Here is a 19,647-nt window from a genome sequence, read left to right on the forward strand (position 1 = left end):
TCGTTTGACAACGCAGCTTGGTGCTGCCAGAATTCCGTTGCAGACTGTTGGGAAGATTTTAAACATTTGTGTCTGAAAACAGGGTCAGCGTTCACACCCCTGCAGAGACCCATCATTGTGCAGCTTCCCATTTTCTACTCTCTGCTGGTTTCCTTGTTCGGCGTTTTCAAGTCTGGGTTGAGGATTTCCTCCTGAAAGCTGTGGTTCCTTTTTCCTTCTCCTCTCCCCCCCCCCCGCGAGATCCAGGGATAACGCAAATTGATGACGTGAAGGAAAGTTCCCAAAGTTAAATCCTGGATGCTGAAGCTAAATAGAAAGATTCTTTGGAAGGATGAGCTTGAGAAAGGGCAAAGAGGGGCAGAAAGAGAGAGGTTATAGCATGACTCCATGAAATGGGTTAAATATAGGAGAGAAGAGGCAAAATAAGCATGGAAATTGGCTGGCTAGGTGTCCTTTGACCAATCACCAGGAGATTGGGAGTTCTAGTCACACCTTGTGCATGAATCCAACTGGGTTCCTTTGGCCAATCACCAGGAGATCGGGAGTTCCAGTCACCTCTTGGGCATGAAAGCCGTCAGGGTGTTCTTTGACCAATCACCAGGAGATTGGGAGTTCTAGTCACACATCGGGCATGAAAGCCGTCAGGGTGTCCTTTGACCAATCACCAGGAGATTGGGAGTTCTAGTCACACCTTGGGCATGAAAGCCGTCAGGGTGTCCTCTGACCAATCACCAGGAGATTGGGAGTTCTAGTCACACCTCGGGCATGAAAGCCATCAGGGTGTCCTTTGACCAATCACCAGGAGATTGAGAGTTCTAGTCACACCTTGGGCATGAAAGCCGTCAGGGTGTCCTTTGACCAATCACCAGGAGATTGAGAGTTCTAGTCACACCTTGGGCATGAAAGCCGTCAGGGTGTCCTTTGACCAATCACCAGGAGATTGGGAGTTCTAGTCACACCTCGGGCATGAAAGCCATCAGGGTGTCCTTTGACCAATCACCAGGAGATTGAGAGTTCTAGTCACACCTCGGGCATGAAGCCGTCAGGGTGTCCTTTGACCAATCACCAGGAGATTGGGAGTTCTAGTCACACATCGGGCATGAAAGCCGTCAGGGTGTCCTTTGACCAATCACCAGGAGATCGGGAGTTCCAGTCACCTCTTGGGCATGAAAGCCGTCAGGGTGTCCTTTGACCAATCACCAGGAGATTGGGAGTTCTAGTCACACCTCGGGCATGAAAGCCGTCAGGGTGTCCTTTGACCAATCACCAGGAGATTGGGAGTTCTAGTCACACCTTGGGCATGAAAGCCGTCAGGGTGTCCTTTGACCAATCACCAGGAGATTGGGAGTTCTAGTCACACCTTGGGCATGAAAGCCGTCAGGGTGTCCTTTGACCAATCACCAGGAGATTGAGAGTTCTAGTCACACCTCGGGCATGAAAGCCGTCAGGGTGTCCTTTGACCAATCACCAGGAGATTGGGAGTTCTAGTCACACCTTGGGCATGAAAGCCGTCAGGGTGTCCTTTGACCAATCACCAGGAGATTGAGAGTTCTAGTCACACCTCGGGCATGAAAGCCGTCAGGGTGTCCTTTGACCAATCACCAGGAGATTGGGAGTTCTAGTCACACCTCGGGCATGAAAGCCGTCAGGGTGTCCTTTGACCAATCACCAGGAGATTGGGAGTTCTAGTCACACCTTGGGCATGAAAGCCGTCAGGGTGTCCTTTGACCAATCACCAGGAGATCGGGAGTTCCAGTCACCTCTTGGGCATGAAAGCCGTCAGGGTGTCCTTTGACCAATCACCAGGAGATTGAGAGTTCTAGTCACACCTCGGGCATGAAAGCCATCAGGGTGTCCTTTGACCAATCACCAGGAGATTGGGAGTTCTAGTCACACCTCCGGCATGAATCCAACTGGGTTCCTTTGACCAATCACCAGGAGATTAGGACTTCTGGTCCTACTTTAGGCAAGAAAGCCGGTTTGGGGCGATTACCCCAAATCAACCAGATATGGCTTTTATGCCTACCTCAGGACTAGAGCTCACGGCCTCCCGCTTTCTAGCCTGCTGGCGCTTGATCCACTAGATGAAACTGACTCTCTTAGCTGGCTCTGCTACTGCTGTGCTTTCCCTTCTTTCCTGTCCAGGTTCAACTTGACGAACGTAATTCCCATGCGGTTCTGGGGCCGAGTGCTGGGCTTACAGGCCAAGCACTCGCAGTTCCTGCTGGAGGAGAAGCCCTTTCGCATCCTTGGCGGCTCAATGCACTATTTCCGCATCCCCCGGGAATATTGGAGGGACCGCTTGGTGAAGATGAAGGCCTGCGGCCTGAACACCCTCACCACGTAAGGCTTGAATGCTCTTCAGGGCCCTTTCAGCTATGTCTCCATTGTAATTGCTGATTTCACCGGGTAGTCCTTGACTTAGCAGCTTAATTTAGTAGCCGTTCAAAGTTCTGACGCACACACCCAGAGGGTACTTACAACCCAGATTCTGTAGTTTCGATGGTTGTGGGAATCCCACACTCAAGGGGCGCTTAGCACCCAGGTTGCCCTTATGGCTGTTTGCAACATCCTGCTGCCTAAGGAAGGACCCAGATGGTTAGGGGCAATATGCTGACTGTAAACTGCTTAGAGAGGGCTCTAGAGCACCGTGAAGCGGTATATAAGTCTAAGTGGTGTTGCTATAATACATCCTAGCATTTATTTCTCATTTTGTTGAAATCCACAAGTCTTGCCAAATTTGAGGACCTTGGCTTAACGTGTGCTGCAAAAGTCGTAAAATCGGATCGGTCACGTGCCTCTACTTAGGAGATACTTATTCGCTGCTCGTTCCAGGTACGTACCGTGGAACCTTCATGAGGCCGTCAGAGGGAAGTTTGACTTCAGCGGAAATTTGGATCTGCAGTATGTATCGGGCGACTTGCCTTTTCCTTACAAAACAAATCTAGTAATCTAAGAATCTGTTTTCATCTGAGATCAAATTTACACAGTGCTGAGTTTCTCATTCCTATACAGCACTGGGAAACGGAGGGGTGGTTTGAGAAGTAAAAAGTTGGAGAGACAGCTTGAGTTGGAAATTAGAAATGCACGAGGTTCTTGTGCTATGGGCGGTAATAAAAGCGATTGGTCATTAAGTATGCTGCTTTGAGGCGTATAAATAAAAGTAGGATCTCAATAGAATGTCTATATGACTGTTAGAATAAGATCCTGATGGGGAAAGACACAGAGAGAACTATATTTGAGCCTTGATAGCTATAACTTTTGCAAACTCTATAAAACTATCAACAGAATTTAGTTGGCAGGAAAATGTCATGGGTTTTTAAATAATCCCGACGTTCTATAATTAGGTCTTTAGATAAAGTTAGTTTTTGAACCGTGGTGGCACGATGGTTAGAATGTAGTATTGCAGGCTAGTTCTGCCAACTGCCAAGCGTTTGATCCTGACTAGCTCAAGGTTGACTCAGCCTTCCATCCTTCCGAGGTTTGTAAAATGAGGGCCCAAATTATTGGGGGCAAAATGGTGACTCTGTAAACTGCTTAGAGAGGGCTGTGAAGCAGTATATGAGTTTTAAGTGCCATTGCGTTTGCTATTTTGAGCTTCCTTTGCTAAATTTGAGGTTGCTCTGCCCTTGCAGTGCTGTTGCCATTTCTCCTTTGCTTCTCTAGGGCTTTTCTTGGGATAGCAGAAGAAGTCGGACTATGGGTAATTCTGCGTCCCGGACCGTATATATGCTCAGAGTGGGACCTTGGTGGCCTGCCCAGGTAAGTTTGAATAATGTTAACTTCTGTGTAAAATGCTACTACGTCACTGTGTCTGTAGCTTTCATAGGTCTAATTTTAAGGAAAAGAAATATGATAACTAGAGCATAAATAGAATGGAGACACTGGAACAGATGCAACCAAATAGAATGTAAGAATCCAGACAAACTCAGAGGTCATCCCTTTGCAGTGGACCTTGTTTATCAAATCTTGTTTTATTTTAAATATTCTATGCAGCATTGTCCATCCTTTCACCTTCCTGACATTTTAGATGTGGCAGCCTCAAAGCATAAGTTGCAACTCCTAAACTGCAGAAGCCTTTTTAAAAAGTTGGGGAAATGGTCCTGCGGATTAAAGTTACGTATTGCGATGTCAGTCTCTTCCTTCTCCCAAAGGCGTTTTTTTTTTTTTTTTTTCAAGAGGCAACCGGACTTCCCTGTTTTTCTTTGAAGACGTTTTGCTTCTCATTCGAGAACTGAAGAAGCTTCTTGGATGAGAAGCGAGACGTTTTCAAAGAAAAAAAAAACACGAGAAATGCCTTTTTTCGAAAAAAAAGGAACGTGGGGACAACCAATGGTCACACTTTCTACGTTCCACAGAGCCCAGCCGGGTTAAAAGGCATTCTGGGGATGAAGAATGGCAAGGCTTTGAAAAGGCCTCTGTTTCCCTGCCCCTCCCTCCCCAGGAATCCGTGCAAATGGTGCTAAGAAATGCCTCCCTGCTTCACCCGAATCAGAAAGCAGCTGTTCTTAGTTCCTCTGCGACACCCACTGGCTGCTCTCTTGGGTCAGAAGTTGAGGCGAAATTCCCCACAGATACATTTCTCCCAAAAAACACGGGTGGTGGTGGTGGATAGATAGATAGATAGATAGATAGATAGATAGATAGATAGATAGATAGATAGATAGATAGATAGATAGATAGATAGATAGATAGATAGATAGATAGATAGATAGATAGATAGATAGATAGATAGATAGAGATAGATAGATAGATAGATAGATAGATAGATAGATAGATAGATAGATAGATAGATAGATAGATAGATATTTGATAGATACATAGATATGCAGGGATAGATAGATAGATATGCAGGCAGATAGATAGATAGATAGATAGATAGATAGATAGATAGATAGATAGATAGATATGCAGGGATAGATAGATATGCAGGGATAGATAGATAGATAGATAGATAGATAGATAGATAGATAGATAGATAGATAGATAGATAGATAGATAGATAGATAGATAGATAGATAGATAGATAGATAGATAGATAGATATGCAGGGATAGATAGATAGATATGCAGGAATAGGTAGATAGATAGATACATAGATAGATAGATAGATATGCAGGGATAGATAGATATGCAGGGATAGATGGATAGATAGATAGATAGATAGATAGATAGATAGATAGATAGATAGATAGATAGATAGATAGATATAAATAGATGGATGGATAGATAGATAGATGATAGATGGATAGATAGATGAATGGATGGATAGATAGATGATAGATAGATAGATAGATAGATAGATAGATAGATAGATAGATAGATAGATAGATAGATAGATAGATGGGAGAGAGAGATAAATAGATAGATAGATAGATAGATAGATAGATAGATAGATAGATAGATAGATAGATAGAATAGATAGACAGACAGACAGACAGACAGATAGATGGATAGATTGAATAGGATAGGATAGGATAGACAAATAGATGGGATAGACAGATAGATAGGATAGAATAGAATTCTTTATTGGCCAAGTGTGATTAGACACACAAGGAATTTGTCTTGGTGCAAATGCTCTCAGTACACATAAAAGGAAAGTTACATTCGTCAAGAGTCAAGAATCATAAGGTACAATACTTACTGATAGTCATAGGGTAGAATAAGCAATCAAATCATACGAGGAAACAGGCAATATAAATCGTTAGGCTACAAGCGACAAAGTTACAGTCATACAGTCACTAGTGGGAGGAGATGGGTGATCAGGATTGATGAGAAGCTTAACAGTAATAGTAGTGCAGACTTTTTTACATTGTTGAACGCAACTTCCCCGTTTCTCGGTTTAGACAGTCGCAGAAAGTGCATCAGCGCAGCCCGGCCTTCTGTTGAAGTTCTCTCTGACACCCTGTGGAGCCATTGCACAGGCGCTGTTTGGAGCCTGCAGTTCACAGACTTAAAAGCAGAAACGGGGGCGGCGGGTGGGGTGGGGTGGAGGTGGGAATGGCCGGATGAACGGAGAAGGACAAGCTATCTCAGGAATTAGGAGCCTTGTCATCAAAGCAACGGAGAAGGAAGAGGGCAGAACGGGAACAATAGGCCTGCTTATGCAGGGTGACGATGATGGGGGTTGAGACCTCGCCCGATGCCAGAGTGTTTTTCTTGCCACCCGGAATAAAAGGCACCACTTGTTCTTTCTGCATTCAATTATTCAGCATCAAAGCATTTTCCGCCTTCCTTCCATTCGCTCCCTCCTCCCTTCACGCCTGTTTCACACAAAAGCAGCGGATCACGTCTTTCAAGAGAATGATTTGGGGACCCATCATGGCGGAGGGTGTAAGTAGGGCATGTGGGTCTATTCCAGGCACGAAACGTGTCCGACCCTAAGTATCTTGATTTCTGGCCTCCTTTGCAGAGCAGAGTGGGGCCAATAGAATATTTATGGCTCAGGGTGGAACTTCCATTCTTTTGCAGCTTGGCTCGAGACTCATGATTTAATTAGGGCAATCACCGGAACCCTGACACAAAAATCTCAATCCGCAGAAGCCCATCAACCTCTCTACCTGTAATTAGAGAGTTTTAATCTCTGATCGTCTACCTACGGATGACTTCTTGCCCTGTGCTTAAGTTAGACTGCAAATTTAACCTGGGCGGGCTGATTTGGCCTGCATTTTTGGCTGATTCTCCAAATACCTCCATCTTCCTTTCTAGTTACTGACTTCCTCAGCTGGGTTCGTTTTTTATTTTCCTACACTGGTTTATATTCTTCCCTCTGGGGAATAATCTGTTGATGTCAGGCCCTCGAGCAATACTCTTGATGAGTCCAACGTCATCTTTGAGAAATCCTTCCTAGTTACTGGATCCCAAGGGGGGCCACCGACACTCACCAGTCCTGCTTATTTTTTTAAAAATATTTTTTTTCCATTTGTCTCTGCCACCAGAGATTGAGTGTCTCTAAAGAACCTTGGCTCAAAGAGAGTTTCTGCCTCTCTCTTAACCTTCCCCGTCCTCTCTTTCAGGGAGCTCGCTTCCTGAGTTGGTTTTCTCCCAGTTGCACGCCGTTGCGCATTTTAGACCTTTTCAGATATTTAAACCTGCAATTTAAGGCGAGTTTAGAAAGGGCGGGAAAAACAAGCAACGTGCTTTGCATTCTAGGGCAAACTTTCCTCATTTGAACTTGTATTTAAGGCCAGTGCAGTCTTACGCAAACACATCTCCCCTTTTTTAGGTTCAAAAATCATGAAATGTACAGATACTAAGAAAATTCAGTTGGCCTTTTCTCTGAGAAAAACTTCCTGCAAAAGAAACTTCCTTTTTTCCTCCCTCCCTTCTTCCTTTCCTTCCTTCCTTCCTTTCTCTCTCCTTTCTCCTTTCTTCCTTTATTTCTCTCCTTCCTTTCTTCCTCCCTCCCTTCCTTTCTTCCTTCCTGTTTCTCTCTCTCTCCTCCCTCCCTCTATTTCTTTTTTCTTCCTCCCTCTCTCTCTCTCTCTTGCTCTTCCTTTCTTCCTCCCTCCCTTCTTTTCTTTCTCTCTCCTCCCTCTCTCTCTCTTTCTCTCTTTCTTTCTCCATTCGAACAGGTGCCCACTACCCACTTCTCCAATGATATGTGTGTGTGTGAGTATGTATGAATGTTTTAAAGAACTTCTTTAAAACTATTTAAAACCAAGCTGAATGTCCAGTCTGACCCAGCCCATTTCTTTGAAGCCTGCTTAAGGGGGAGGGGGAGCAAAAAACTGCTAGGGGTCTTGAGGTTTTTTTTTATTATTGTTGTTATTATTGTTATTATCTCATCTTCTCCATTGATTACCTGATTGTCTTCCTTCCTAGCTGGTTGCTTCAGGACCCTGAAATGCAACTGAGGACAACCTACAAGGGTTTTACCGAGGCTGTAGATTCTTACTTTGACAACCTCATGCCCCAGGTGGTCCATCTTCAGGTAAATAACGCCACACCTTTATTGACTTATTCCTGGAGTTTCTTTTTCTTTTTTAAATCACTCTATGTTTACCTCACCAGAAAACCAGGTAGATGCTACCCTGTCTAAATGCCCCAGATTAATTTTCTAAACCTTCCTGGGATGCTATTAAATGTTCAAATGTATCCTAAGCTTGCTTGCTTGCTTGCTTGCTTGCTTGCTTGCTTGCTTTTCCTTCCTTCCTTCCTTCCTTCCTTCCTTCTCTCTTCCTTCTTTCTTTCTTTCTCTTCTTTCTCTCTTCTCTTTCTTTTTTTCTCTCTTCTCTCTCTCTTCTCTTTCTTCTCTCTCTTTCTTCTCTTTCTTCTTTCTTTCTTTCTTTCTTTCCCTTCCTACCTTCCTTCCTTCTCTCTTCCTTCTCTTTCTTTCTCTTTCTTTCTTTCTTTCTTCTTTCTTTCTTCTCTTTCTTCTTTCTTTCTTTCCCTTCCTTCCTTCCTTCCTTCCTTCCTTCCTTTCTTTCTCTTTTTTTTCTTTCTCTCTTCCTCTCTCTTCTCTTTCTTTCTTTTCTCTTTTCTCTCTTTTCTTTCTTCTCTCTCTTTCTTCTCTTTCTTCTCTTTCTTTCTTCCTTCCTTCCTTCCTTCCTTCCTTCCTTCCTTCCTTCCTTCTGATTGGTGGTGAGGCGAGGGAAGAGCAGGCACTTTGTGGTTTACTCTATCTCTGCCTCCTGAAAGTGTTCTTGACATAGAGGGGGCTTTTGGTTTCACATTTCTGTGTTCCGGTGAGGTTTAGACATTTTCCTAACTCGCTTTTAAAACGGAACTTTGGACCACTCTTTGTGGAGAGACAAGGCACAACTGTACAGAGTCCTCCTCCATTAAACTTCCCAAATACAGCAATTAGATCCTCCAACTGCACCCCATTTGCTTATGTTCTTCCGTTTCTCTTCCTAGTACAAGAATGGAGGGCCAATTATAGCCATGCAGGTGGAGAACGAGTACGGCTCCTATGCCCAGGACCAAAATTACATGGCCTACATAAAGCAGGTAAAATGATTCTTCCACCGCTTTTGAACTGAAAAAGAAATGCATTCAGGTTACCTAAAAGCAAAACAAGCACGCGCAAACACACACAAGCACAAGCACACCCAGGAGTTGATACCTCCAAGAATTGACCTGATTATTTTATTTATTTAGCGCGGGAGTCGGCAACCCCCCAGCTCTGGAGCCGCATGTGGCTCTTTCCTCCCTCTGCTGCGGCTCCCTGTCACTCAAAATATGTGTCACAGCCGCCGTTGTGTGACACCCACCAGCACGCAATTTATTGAGCTTGTCAACCTCTAGTAGGGCAACCATGGGTAAATCCAAGAAAAGAAAAGTTTCAGGAGAAAACAGAATATTTACTTCCAACTACAAAGGCTAGTTTTGTGGCCACTCAGGAAATAGCCAAACATGGGAAGGGTTTATGTGGCTCCCGGTGTTTTATTTTATGTGAGAAACAGATCCAAATGGCCCTTTGAGTGTTTAAGGCTGCCAACCCCTGATTTAGCGTTAGGCGAAATACATGGACTTATAGTGGTTCAAATGTGTTAATGTCCAAGTCCACCCAGCCATTCAAGGACAGGATGGTCTATGTTGAAAAAAAAATCAGACATTGGGCCGGTGTAAGCTCTTGATGGGACATTCGGACACAACGTGATGGATGTTTTGTCGAGGAGCACCACAGTCACACTGAGGGGTAGAGACGAGACCCCACTTAAACAAGGAGTCCCGGAAGACACCATGCTGGGTGCGGAACTTGTTCAGAGTTCACCAGTGCTGGCGAGGAAGGTCCAAACCCGGCACCTTTTGTGTGTAGGGTCAACTACGTAATTGCCTGTATCTGGGCGCTCAGCTGACCATTTGGCTTTCCAGATCAATCAATTGATCTGATTGATCTCATGGGACAGGAGATGGGGTAATATTTATTTAGAATAGCATAGTGTAGTGTAACACAGAACAGAGCATATATTGGAATATAGAATAGAGTAGAGTAGAACAGAACAGAACAGAACAGATATTATAGAGTAGCATAGAACAGAACAGAATAGATTGGGGAATAGAATAGAATAGAATAGAATAGAATAGAATAGAATAGAATAGAATAGAATAGAATAGAATAGAATAGAATAGAATAAACAGAGTTGCAAGGGACCTTGGAGGTCTTCTAGTCCAACCCCCTGCCGAGGCAGGAGACCTTCCACTACTTCAGACAAATGCTTATTCAACATCCTTTTAAAAACTTCCAGTGTTGAAACTTTCACCACCTCTGGATATATTAATTCTTTAAATTTATATGTCGTCCATCTCACTGTCCAGCAACTTTTGATAGCAGACAGGAGTGTTGCCTATGGAGATTCTCCGTCATCCAGTTCACGGTTGTTCCAAAGGTGCCTTTTTCAGGAGGCAACTGGACTTTTTCTTGGAAGACGTTTTGCTTCTCATCCAAGAAGCTCTGGATGGATGGTGGGGAATGGAAGGGTTTATGCTCCTTGCAGACAGCTGGACATCTGCATCCTTTTAGAGGGTCCTTAAAGTCACCTGGAGGTTTGTCTGTGTCCTCAGGGTTACCTGAGTGGTGCAAATGAGTGTGGAGCCTTCATTGTAGACCGGAGATAGAAGATGCCATAACCCTCCCCCTCTGTTGACAGAGAGCTGTTCAGTGTGGACATAGATGGCCTCTTTGACCCCTCTTTCAAACCAGAGGTCCTCTCTGTCCAAAATGTGGACTTTGCTGTCTTCAAAAGAGTGGCCGGTATCTTTTAGATGCAGGTGGACTGCTGAATTTAATCCTGGTCTGTTTGTTCTCCAGTGTTGCGCCATGTGTTTATGAAGCGGCTGTTTTGTTTCCCCAATCTAAGATCTGCACGTGGCTCACTCACATGGCGCTGCAACGACCACCTTGCTCACTTTGTGTCTGGGTGTTTTATCCTTGGGGCGGGCCAGCTCCTGCCTCAGTGTATTCTTGGGTTTCAAGTACGTCTGTTATGTCGGCCGACACACTTTGGCCCCCGTAGTAAAAGACGCGGAGCCTCCTTTGCCGTAGATTATTTTTTGCAAACCAGACCAAAGCTGCCTGGTATAACCCAGTAATCCAGTGCTCAGGCAGAAGGGCAGCTAATTTGATTTAAGGTCTCCTGCTGTCATCTCAACCCAGCAAAGAGAACTTGGCAAGTTGCCACCTGCCTCCTGGGCAGGCAGGTGCTGGGAGTCGATCAGTTTCGGCTTGGCAAGTCCTGTTCCAGCTACGTCTCCATTCCTCACCTGGTGGAAATGTTTCTATAATTAACATTAAAGAGGATGGACAGGAGGCAGTCTGTAACAATGGGCAGGAAATCATGAAACCTCTATATTGATCAGCGCTAATATCAGAAATATCTTGATGTTTTTCAGCTTCTCTTGATCCTTGCAACATCTGGGTCAGGATGATTATGGGGATTCGCAATCATCTCATGGTTGTCCCAGACTTTTGCTCTTCCAAAAGGCAACTGGACTTTCCTTGGTTTAACTTCACTTAGAACTGAAGTAGGTTCTTGGATGAGACACAAAACGTTTTCCAAGAAAAAAAAAACCAAAAAACCCCCAAGAAAACCGAGTTTGCGTTCTGGAGAAGCCCCTTTGAGACATCTGGGTCAAAATGTCCCCTTGAATCCCGGAAAGAGTAGCTCCCTTCAAACCGTGGTTTGTTCCCGATCCTGGCTTCTTCTGGGCTGTCAGCTCTGAACTTCACTATGGCCGTTCTTCTTTCTCACAGGCTCTTCTGAGCAGGAACGTGGTGGAGTTATTGGTGACCTCGGATAATAAAGACGGCCTGAATGCTGGCATCGTAGAAGGAGGTAAGTTGTGTGATCCTGGAGCAAAGTTGTGACTGAGATTAAAGAAAAAAAAATATCCATGCCACTGTACCACCTATTTGCTACAATTCTACAAAAGGACATTGTGTTTGTTTGTTTAAACGCTTGTGAGTAACTAGCATCACTCATCAGGAGCCTCTGTGGCGCAGTGCAAGCTACCTCTGCCGCCTGCCGGCTGCCTACATTTGGCAGTTCAAATCCCACCAGACTCAAGGTTGACTCAGCCTTCCATCCTTCCGAGGTGGGTACAGTGAGGACCCAGATTATTGGGGGCAAGAGGCTGACTCTATAAACCACTTAGAGAAGGCTGTAAACCACTGTGAAGTGGTATATAAGTCTAAGGGCTACTGCTCTTGCTATCACTGTAAAGTATTTGTACGCCATAGAAAGCTTTTGAAATCATTCTTCTATTTAAGGCTCAGAATGTACAGGTAATGCTGGACTTGTAACCATTCATCTAGCAAACGTTCAAAGTTTCAACAGCACTGGGAAAAAAGAGTTGTTGTTAGTTGCGAAGTCATATCCAACCCATCATGACCCTATGGACAACATTTCCCCAGGCCTTCCTGTCCTCTACGATCTTCTGGAGTCCATTTAAGCTCACACCGACTGCTTGAGGGACTCCATCCAGCCCCCTCCTTCTCTGCCATCCCCTCCTTCTTCTTTGGCCCTCAATTGTTCCCAGCATCAGGCTCTTCTTCAGCAAGTCCTTCTTCCTTCTCACGAGGTGGCCAAAGTCTTTGAGTTTCACCTTCAGGATCTGGCCTTCTAAAGAGCAGTCAGGGTGGATCTCCTCTAGGACTGACCGGTTGGATGGCCTTGCAGTCCAAGGGACTCGCAGGAATCTTCTCCTCCAGCACCAGAGTCCAAAGAACCTCCATTCTTTGGCGCTCAGCCTTCCTTATGGTCCAGCTTTCACAGCCTTACATTGCAACTGGGAAAACCACAGCCTCGAGTAGACGCACTTTTGTTGGCAGGGTGAGGTCTCTGCTTTTGAGTAGGCTGTCTAGATTAGCCACAGCTTTCCTCCCCAGGAGCAAGCGTCTTTTAATTTCTTGGCTGCAGTCCCCATCTGCGGTGATCTTGGAGCCCAGGAAAATAAAACCTGTCACTACCTCCATTTCATCCCCATCGATTTGCCAGGAATTGAGAGGGCCGGATGCCATGATCTTACCACCCATCGATTAAAAATATGGTTGATTACTTAGAGTTTAAATAACTTTATTCTCCCCCCACCAATTTTGCTTTGCCAATAAAGCCCCCAATCCTTCAGGCAGTAGAACAGTTGTGAGGCTAATGGAGAAATTATTTGGATATATATATATATATATGCACACACATACATACATACATACATACATACATATATTTGTTTTCTGAGGTTTCGTGGGTATTTGTATGTGGATCTTTGGTTATTTGGGTTTTCTACCGCATAAAATTGGAAGTATACTTCAATTTTGGAAGTATACTTCAATTTTACGTGGGAGAAAACCCGAATAACCAAAGATAGATAGATAGATAGATAGATAGATAGATAGATAGATAGATAGATAGATAGATAGATAGATATTGCTTAAAATTACTAGACTTGTTTGCTGCCGGCCGTGGCTTCTGACACCCCATTGTTAGGTCCAATTTTCCTTATTTTATGCAGCCTGCATGCGAAGGATGAGTGCATAATTTATACAGCCAGCTTCCAGAATGTGTGTATGTCTGTGCGTCTTTGCCTACTAATTTATTAAAACTTATTTTCATTCCATTAGTATGCTCCAGGCAAGTCACCCAATCAGATATGCAGAAAGAACTATACTAAACCTAATCAAAATGATAAGATGAACTTCACTATGACAGATCTCTCAACGCTCTGGTTCAAAATTAAGAACTTGCCCTTCCCTGCAATTCATGGAGAGCTGGCCAAACCAGAGGCCGGAATGAACGAACGAATAAATAATTGCGAACTAGGTATGCCTAATCTAACGGAGAGAAGGACTAGGCACGACTTGATAGCTGTCTTCCAATATTTGAGGAGATGCCACGAAGAAGAGGGAGTCAATCTATTCTCCAAAGCACCTGAAGGCAGGAGAAGAAGCAACGGATGGAAACTAATCAAGGAAGAGAAGCAACCTGGAATTAAGTTCCTGAAAGTTAGAACAATTAATCAGTGGAACAACTTGCCTCCAGGAGTTGTAAATGCTCCAACACTGGAAGTTTTTAAGAAGAGATTGGACAACCATTTGTCTGAAGTGGTGTAGGGTTTCCTGCCTAGGCAGGGGGTTGGACTAGAAGACCTCCAAGGTCCCTTCCAATTCTGTTATTCTATTCCATTCTACTTATCAAAGAGAGATCTAACCTAAAACTGTACAGAAATTTCCCTCCAAAAGTTGTGGGTTCTCCATCCCTGGAGGTTTTCAAAAAGAGACTGGGCAGCCATTTGTCCAGAGTGGTACAAAAATTTCCTGCTTCAGCCAAGGGGTTGGACTGGAAGATCTCCACGGGTCCCTTCCAACTTTGCAATTCTATAAATCAGAGGTCTCCAAGCTTGGCAACTTGAAGACTTGTGGACTTCAAGTCTCAAGTCTTAAAAGTTGCCCTGCTGCAAACAGACCCTACCTGGGTCTCTTCCCAAAAGATGAGCCCCAAATCAAGTCATTTTCTCGAATTATCCCTTTGCCCGAGCTAAGGTGGAGCTTCTCTTTGCTTGCTTTGAAGCAGAACCCCTTGGCAATGCCCACAGCAATCAAACCCAAGCGCTCATGGCTGCTCCCCGTTGGCCTTTGCCCTTCTGAAACCCAAGTCCAGGGGGTGGTCCAGCAGGCTGCCCCTTCCGGCTACCGCATCCCGCTTAAATCTTTCTCCTTCTCTTGAAGTGCCAGCCATTCCCTTCTGTGTCCATGTGGGGTCGCTCTCTCCCTTCTAGTGCTAGGGAGAACGGAGGTGGGGGCGGAAAAAAGAGAGCTTTGAGCTTGGGTGTTGTGTGTTTTTGCCTAAATGCGTTCACTGCCTGCGAGCGCTCAAGCTCGCTTGCTCCCTCGCTCATTCATTCATCCCCTGGCTGGGAGTTGTGTGTCCCCCCGATAGGCTTGTGTGCCTGGATCCCAGCCCCTGCTTCAGATGTCACAACAATCTGCTCATTAGAGTCAACCTGTCAAGTTAATCAGGAATGTGTAATAACGAGGGCCCTGAGTGATGCCATGATGACAACCTCAGAAGAGGTGGCTGTGAGAATGGCGCAAAGGGCGCATTAAAAGGCAGGCTGGGGGGAAAAAAAAGGGAGAAGAAAGGGAAGTGTTTTCTTCCCACAAGAGAAAATGCCATCCTGGATGGTTTAGGTGCAGCTCTATCCCTCTCTTCTCTCTCTCTCTCTCTCTCTCTCTCTCCCCCCCCTGTCTCTTTCTGTCTCTGTTTTTCTCTGTTTCTCTCTTTCTGTCTCTCTTTCTCTCCCCCTCTCTATCTGTCTCTCCCTCTCCCTCTCTCTCTCTCTCTCTCTCTCTCTCTGTCTCTTTCTATCTCTGTTTTTCTCTGTCTCTCTCTTTCTGTCTCTCTTTCTCTCCCCCTCTCTATCTGTCTCTCCCTCTCTCTCTCTCTGTCTCTTTCTGTCTACGTCTCTCTCTTTCTCTCTGTCTCTGTCTCTAACTCTTGTTCAGTTTCCATCCATTGTTCCTTGTCTGGCTTTCAGGTGCTTTGGACTTTGGAAAAAAGCTTGTTCCTCCTCTTGTCTGGGACAGCCCCTAAAAATATTGGAAGACTTCTATCCTGTCTCCCCTGGTCCTTCTCTTCCACTTAAGGACCACAGCAAAACAACAACAATTCCCTTACTTAGCCACAGAAATTCTACTCCCAGTTATGGTCATAACTCAAGGAAGAAAGATCGTACCATTAACAATTTCCTTACTTAGCCACAGAAATTCTACTCCCAGTTATGGTCATAACTCAAGGAAGAAAGATCATACAATTAACAATTTCCTTACTTAGCCACAGAAATTCTGCTCCTACTTATAGTCATAAGTCTATAAGGATTCCCTACGGATTAACTGCTGTTGTGGCCTGGTTTGAAATCTTTTCTTGTTCTGCCAGTTTTCCCTTCTTTCTCCATAGCCTTGGCCACGATCAACTTTCAGAAGATGGAGCCGGGACTCCTGTCCTCCCTCAACAAACTGCAGGTAAGGAAGATGCTTACCAAGGTGTGACCTCACCTTATAATGCCCTTGTGATCCGAGGACTAGAGCCCCCCCAAAAAAAACCATATTATGGAAACCATATTCCACACTGCTATGTAGCCTGAGAAGTTGGGAGCGGGGAGCATGGAATATGTTTTCCAAAGCTGACAGTGAACCTGGCTCAAAGAGCTATTGCTTTAGCGATGGGAGCAAGAGAATGGTGATTTCCAGATCTGCCAGCTTTGTAGAAAAAAAATGGAACAGACTTGATGCCAATTTTTCTATGAACAGCTTGCCCTTGGAAGTTGTGGGAGCGCCATCACTTGAGACCTTCAAGAAGAGATTGGATTGCCATTTGTCAGAAATGGTGTAGGGTCTCCCGCTACACAGGGTGGGGGGTTAGACTAGATGACCTATAAGGTCCCTTCCAACTCTGATGATCTGTTACCTGTTCAAATGCCGATGTTTCTGTTTCCCAGACTGTATTTATCATTGTCTTCCAAACGTAAGTCCTTCCCTGGTTTCCTTGGGGTTCGTTTTCTGCAGCCCAAAGTAAAAACGGTCGTTAGAGACCCATAATTGGTCGGTGCTCAAATGTGCCCCGAAGAATTTATACCCAGGCAGAACTGACTTTTGGGAACTCTATTTACTTGAATGTGCTGGAGGAAGATTCCTTTTAACCTTCTTGTCAACCGTTGGTAAATAACCCACCGAGAAGCTCATTGATTCTTCAGTTGCTGCAGGATCTGGACGTGAAAGAAGATACAAAAGTCATTTCCGTTTTCATTGAATCCTACCCTCGCCTTTTGGGTTCACTGTATTTTTAAAAAGAGGCATTCGTTCTCTGATCTTCACCCAGGAGGTCTTTCAAAGTGGCTTCCATCTCAGCAAAACCGGATAGTTCTTGGCTTGTAGGCTCGAATTATAAAAGGTGCAGCATTCAAAGAAAAAGACGGGAAAGAGGAGAGAGAAAAAATGAAAAAAAAAAAAATCAAGGATGAGTTAATGTATCACAGTGGTATTACAATCCCGGATAGTCCTGCCTTTGGCATGAGAAGCTGGCTAGGTGACTTTGGCCGATCACGAGGAGATTGGGAGTTCTAGTTCCATCTTAGACATGAAAGCCAGCTGGGTGACTTTGGGCCAATCAACAAGAGGCTGGGAGTTCTAGTCCCACCTTAAGCATGAAAGCCAGCTGGGTGACTTTGGGACCATCAACAGGAGACTGAATTCTAGTCTCAAAAATGTCTGAGTTCAAAATTAAATGATTGCCGAGTGAACACGTATTCACCAACTTCAAGCGAGGTCATGTTCTCACATGGTGTGTTTTCCCTTTTTCAGCATGACATGCCAACGATGGTGATGGAGTACTGGACCGGTTGGTTTGATAGCTGGGGAGAACCTCACAATGTCTTCGATGCAGATGGTAAGTTCTTTGCTGGCGCAGTTGCTCCGTGCCCAGGGGAAGTAAAAAACAACAACAACGACACAACGACAACCCTACATTTATTTTTCATGTTTGAATGGAGTTTTGCCCGCCCCGTTTTTACGATTTTTTTTTCTTGCCACCTTTGCTAAGTTAATCCCTGCAGGTCTTCAATCAGTAGCACGGTCGTTAAGTGAATCCAGCTCCCCCCATTGATCTTCCTTGTCAGATGGTCACAAAAAGGGGGAATCACGCGATTCTAGCACCCTGCCACTGTCATAAGCATGAGTCAGTTTGTGATAACCCGGGGTGTGGCACAAAGGCGACAGTTAAATAAGCAAGAAGAGTCCCTTAATCTCCAACTTTGCTCTCAATGTCCAGGTTATCTTCGGCTGGAGAAAAACTCTCCCAGGAACAGCCTTTAACTGTAGAAAATTCAGTCCAAAACAAGGTACATACAAACTATAAGTAAAAATCCAAACAAACCATGCTGCAGCAATTAACTGGACAGTGCAGGAGAAGGAATTGCAGACTTGAAAGCACAGCCAAACATACACAGTTGGGAAGACGCCAGGAACCCAGATAAGCCTTGACGACGTGCAGCTTCCCTTTTCAAACACTGAGCTGCAGCTAGCTAATGAAGGGAATCAGGGCCTTTTCCTCCCTCGTAAGCCACACAACCCATGTTGCTCCCTTCTCCGTTCCTCCCTGCCCTAAGATGAAGAGGGGGTGGGCCTGGGTCTTCCTCCAAATTCCCTTTCTCTTGCTCTACCTCTCCCCTGCTCTGCCCAGCTGGGCTTTGCCCTTCCCCAGTTTCCTCCACAGCCAACGGAGCCACACTCCCACTCCCTGTCAGCTGCTTAGTCTCCCCCTCCAAATCAGATTCCGAAGGGGCATGACACAGTTATCCGGCATCCGAATTTTGATCATGTCGCCCTCGGGAGGCTGCTTTTAACGGTTGTTAAAAGTGTGAAAAACTGTCACAAGTCACTTTTTTTCAGCGGCGTAACTTCAGACGGCCACTAAACGAGCTGTTGTAAGTTGAGGACTACCCATAGTAGCCAAGAATATGCTACCCCAGAAGCTTTTGTTTCTCTCTGCAGAGATGCTGGAAAGGGTGGAGGGCGTCCTCCGGGCTGGAGCCTCCATCAATCTGTACATGTTCCATGGAGGCACCAATTTTGGATTCATGAACGGCGCCGTACATTTTAACGACTACAAGGCAACCATCACCAGCTACGGTAAGGTTCCCTTGGCCGATCAGGCCTGGCTCGCAAAGGATGCTTGCGTTGGGAGGTCAAGGCAGAAGAAGCCGGTTAGTTCCCACCTGGGAGAACACAACTAGAATGGACAACAATCTCAGTTTGGAAGAAGGAGGAGCTTCCCCAAAACGATGGTCATTTAGCCCATAATCCCTGGGTGTTTTTTTGCTGGTACCTCATTCAAATGAAAGCCAAAAGTCTGATGAGGAACAGTTTCAATTCTCCAGCAAGCCCTGTCGCTTGTAGGGTGGGAAGAAATACGACAAACGGTTGCAGGAATTGAGCATAGGAAATCTATGAAAAGAGAAGGACCAGGGGAGACAGGATAGCAGTCTTCCCATAGTTGAGGTTCTGCCACAGAGAGGAGGAAGGGGGCCAAGCTATTTCCCAAAGCCCCTGAAGGCCGGACAAGGAATAATGGATGGAAAGTGAACAAGGAGAGATTCAACCTGGAAATAAGGAGAAACTTTCTAACAGTGAGAACAATCAACCAATGGAACAGAAGTTGCCTGCAGAAGTTGTGGGAGCTTCATCCCTGGAGGCTTCCAAGAGGAGATTGGACTGCCCTCTGTAAGAAATGGTGTAGGGTCTCCTGCTTGGGTGGGGGGTTGGACTAGATGACCTATAGGGTCCCTTCCAACTCTATTAAATCTGTTAATTATTGCTATTAAATTGTTAAGATGCCCTATTTGTGGGGATGATGAAGTTATCTAGTTATATCCTTGTGCCAAAAAGTACAGACCCATGTTCTGCCCAAAAGCCTGACGTTTACTTTAGAACGTAACAAGTTACAAAACAGTACATGTTTATTAGATATAGTTATATAACTGTCCAATAATCATTGGATAGTTCAAATATCAGATAAGTATGGCTTCCCTTCTGTTCTTCGTTTCCACAGGTGTAACTCATAATATGTAATATGTATATAACAACCCATTTTTTAATTCACATTGATGAACTGAACTTGAAACCCCAAAAGATTAAAACCTAGATTAAAACTATCCA

General features: G+C 44.9%; 1 protein-coding gene across 1 annotated transcript in view; it reads left to right on the forward strand.

The window, feature by feature from the left end:
* GLB1L2 (galactosidase beta 1 like 2) overlaps positions 1-19,647 on the forward strand; it is a 42,368-nt gene that overhangs the window by 8,838 nt on the left and 13,883 nt on the right. Inside the window, exons 2-10 of the mRNA XM_087939120.1 lie at positions 2,146-2,343; positions 2,836-2,904; positions 3,667-3,762; positions 7,824-7,932; positions 8,859-8,951; positions 11,698-11,779; positions 15,893-15,957; positions 17,296-17,380; positions 18,484-18,621. Coding sequence (XP_087795246.1) covers positions 2,146-2,343; positions 2,836-2,904; positions 3,667-3,762; positions 7,824-7,932; positions 8,859-8,951; positions 11,698-11,779; positions 15,893-15,957; positions 17,296-17,380; positions 18,484-18,621 — 935 coding nt within the window. The remainder of the gene's footprint in view (positions 1-2,145; positions 2,344-2,835; positions 2,905-3,666; positions 3,763-7,823; positions 7,933-8,858; positions 8,952-11,697; positions 11,780-15,892; positions 15,958-17,295; positions 17,381-18,483; positions 18,622-19,647) is intronic.

This window comes from Pseudonaja textilis, chromosome 9 (assembly GCF_049901715.1).
Source record: "Pseudonaja textilis isolate UNSWEBS1 chromosome 9, rPseTex1.2, whole genome shotgun sequence".
Lineage (NCBI taxonomy): Eukaryota > Metazoa > Chordata > Lepidosauria > Squamata > Elapidae > Pseudonaja > Pseudonaja textilis.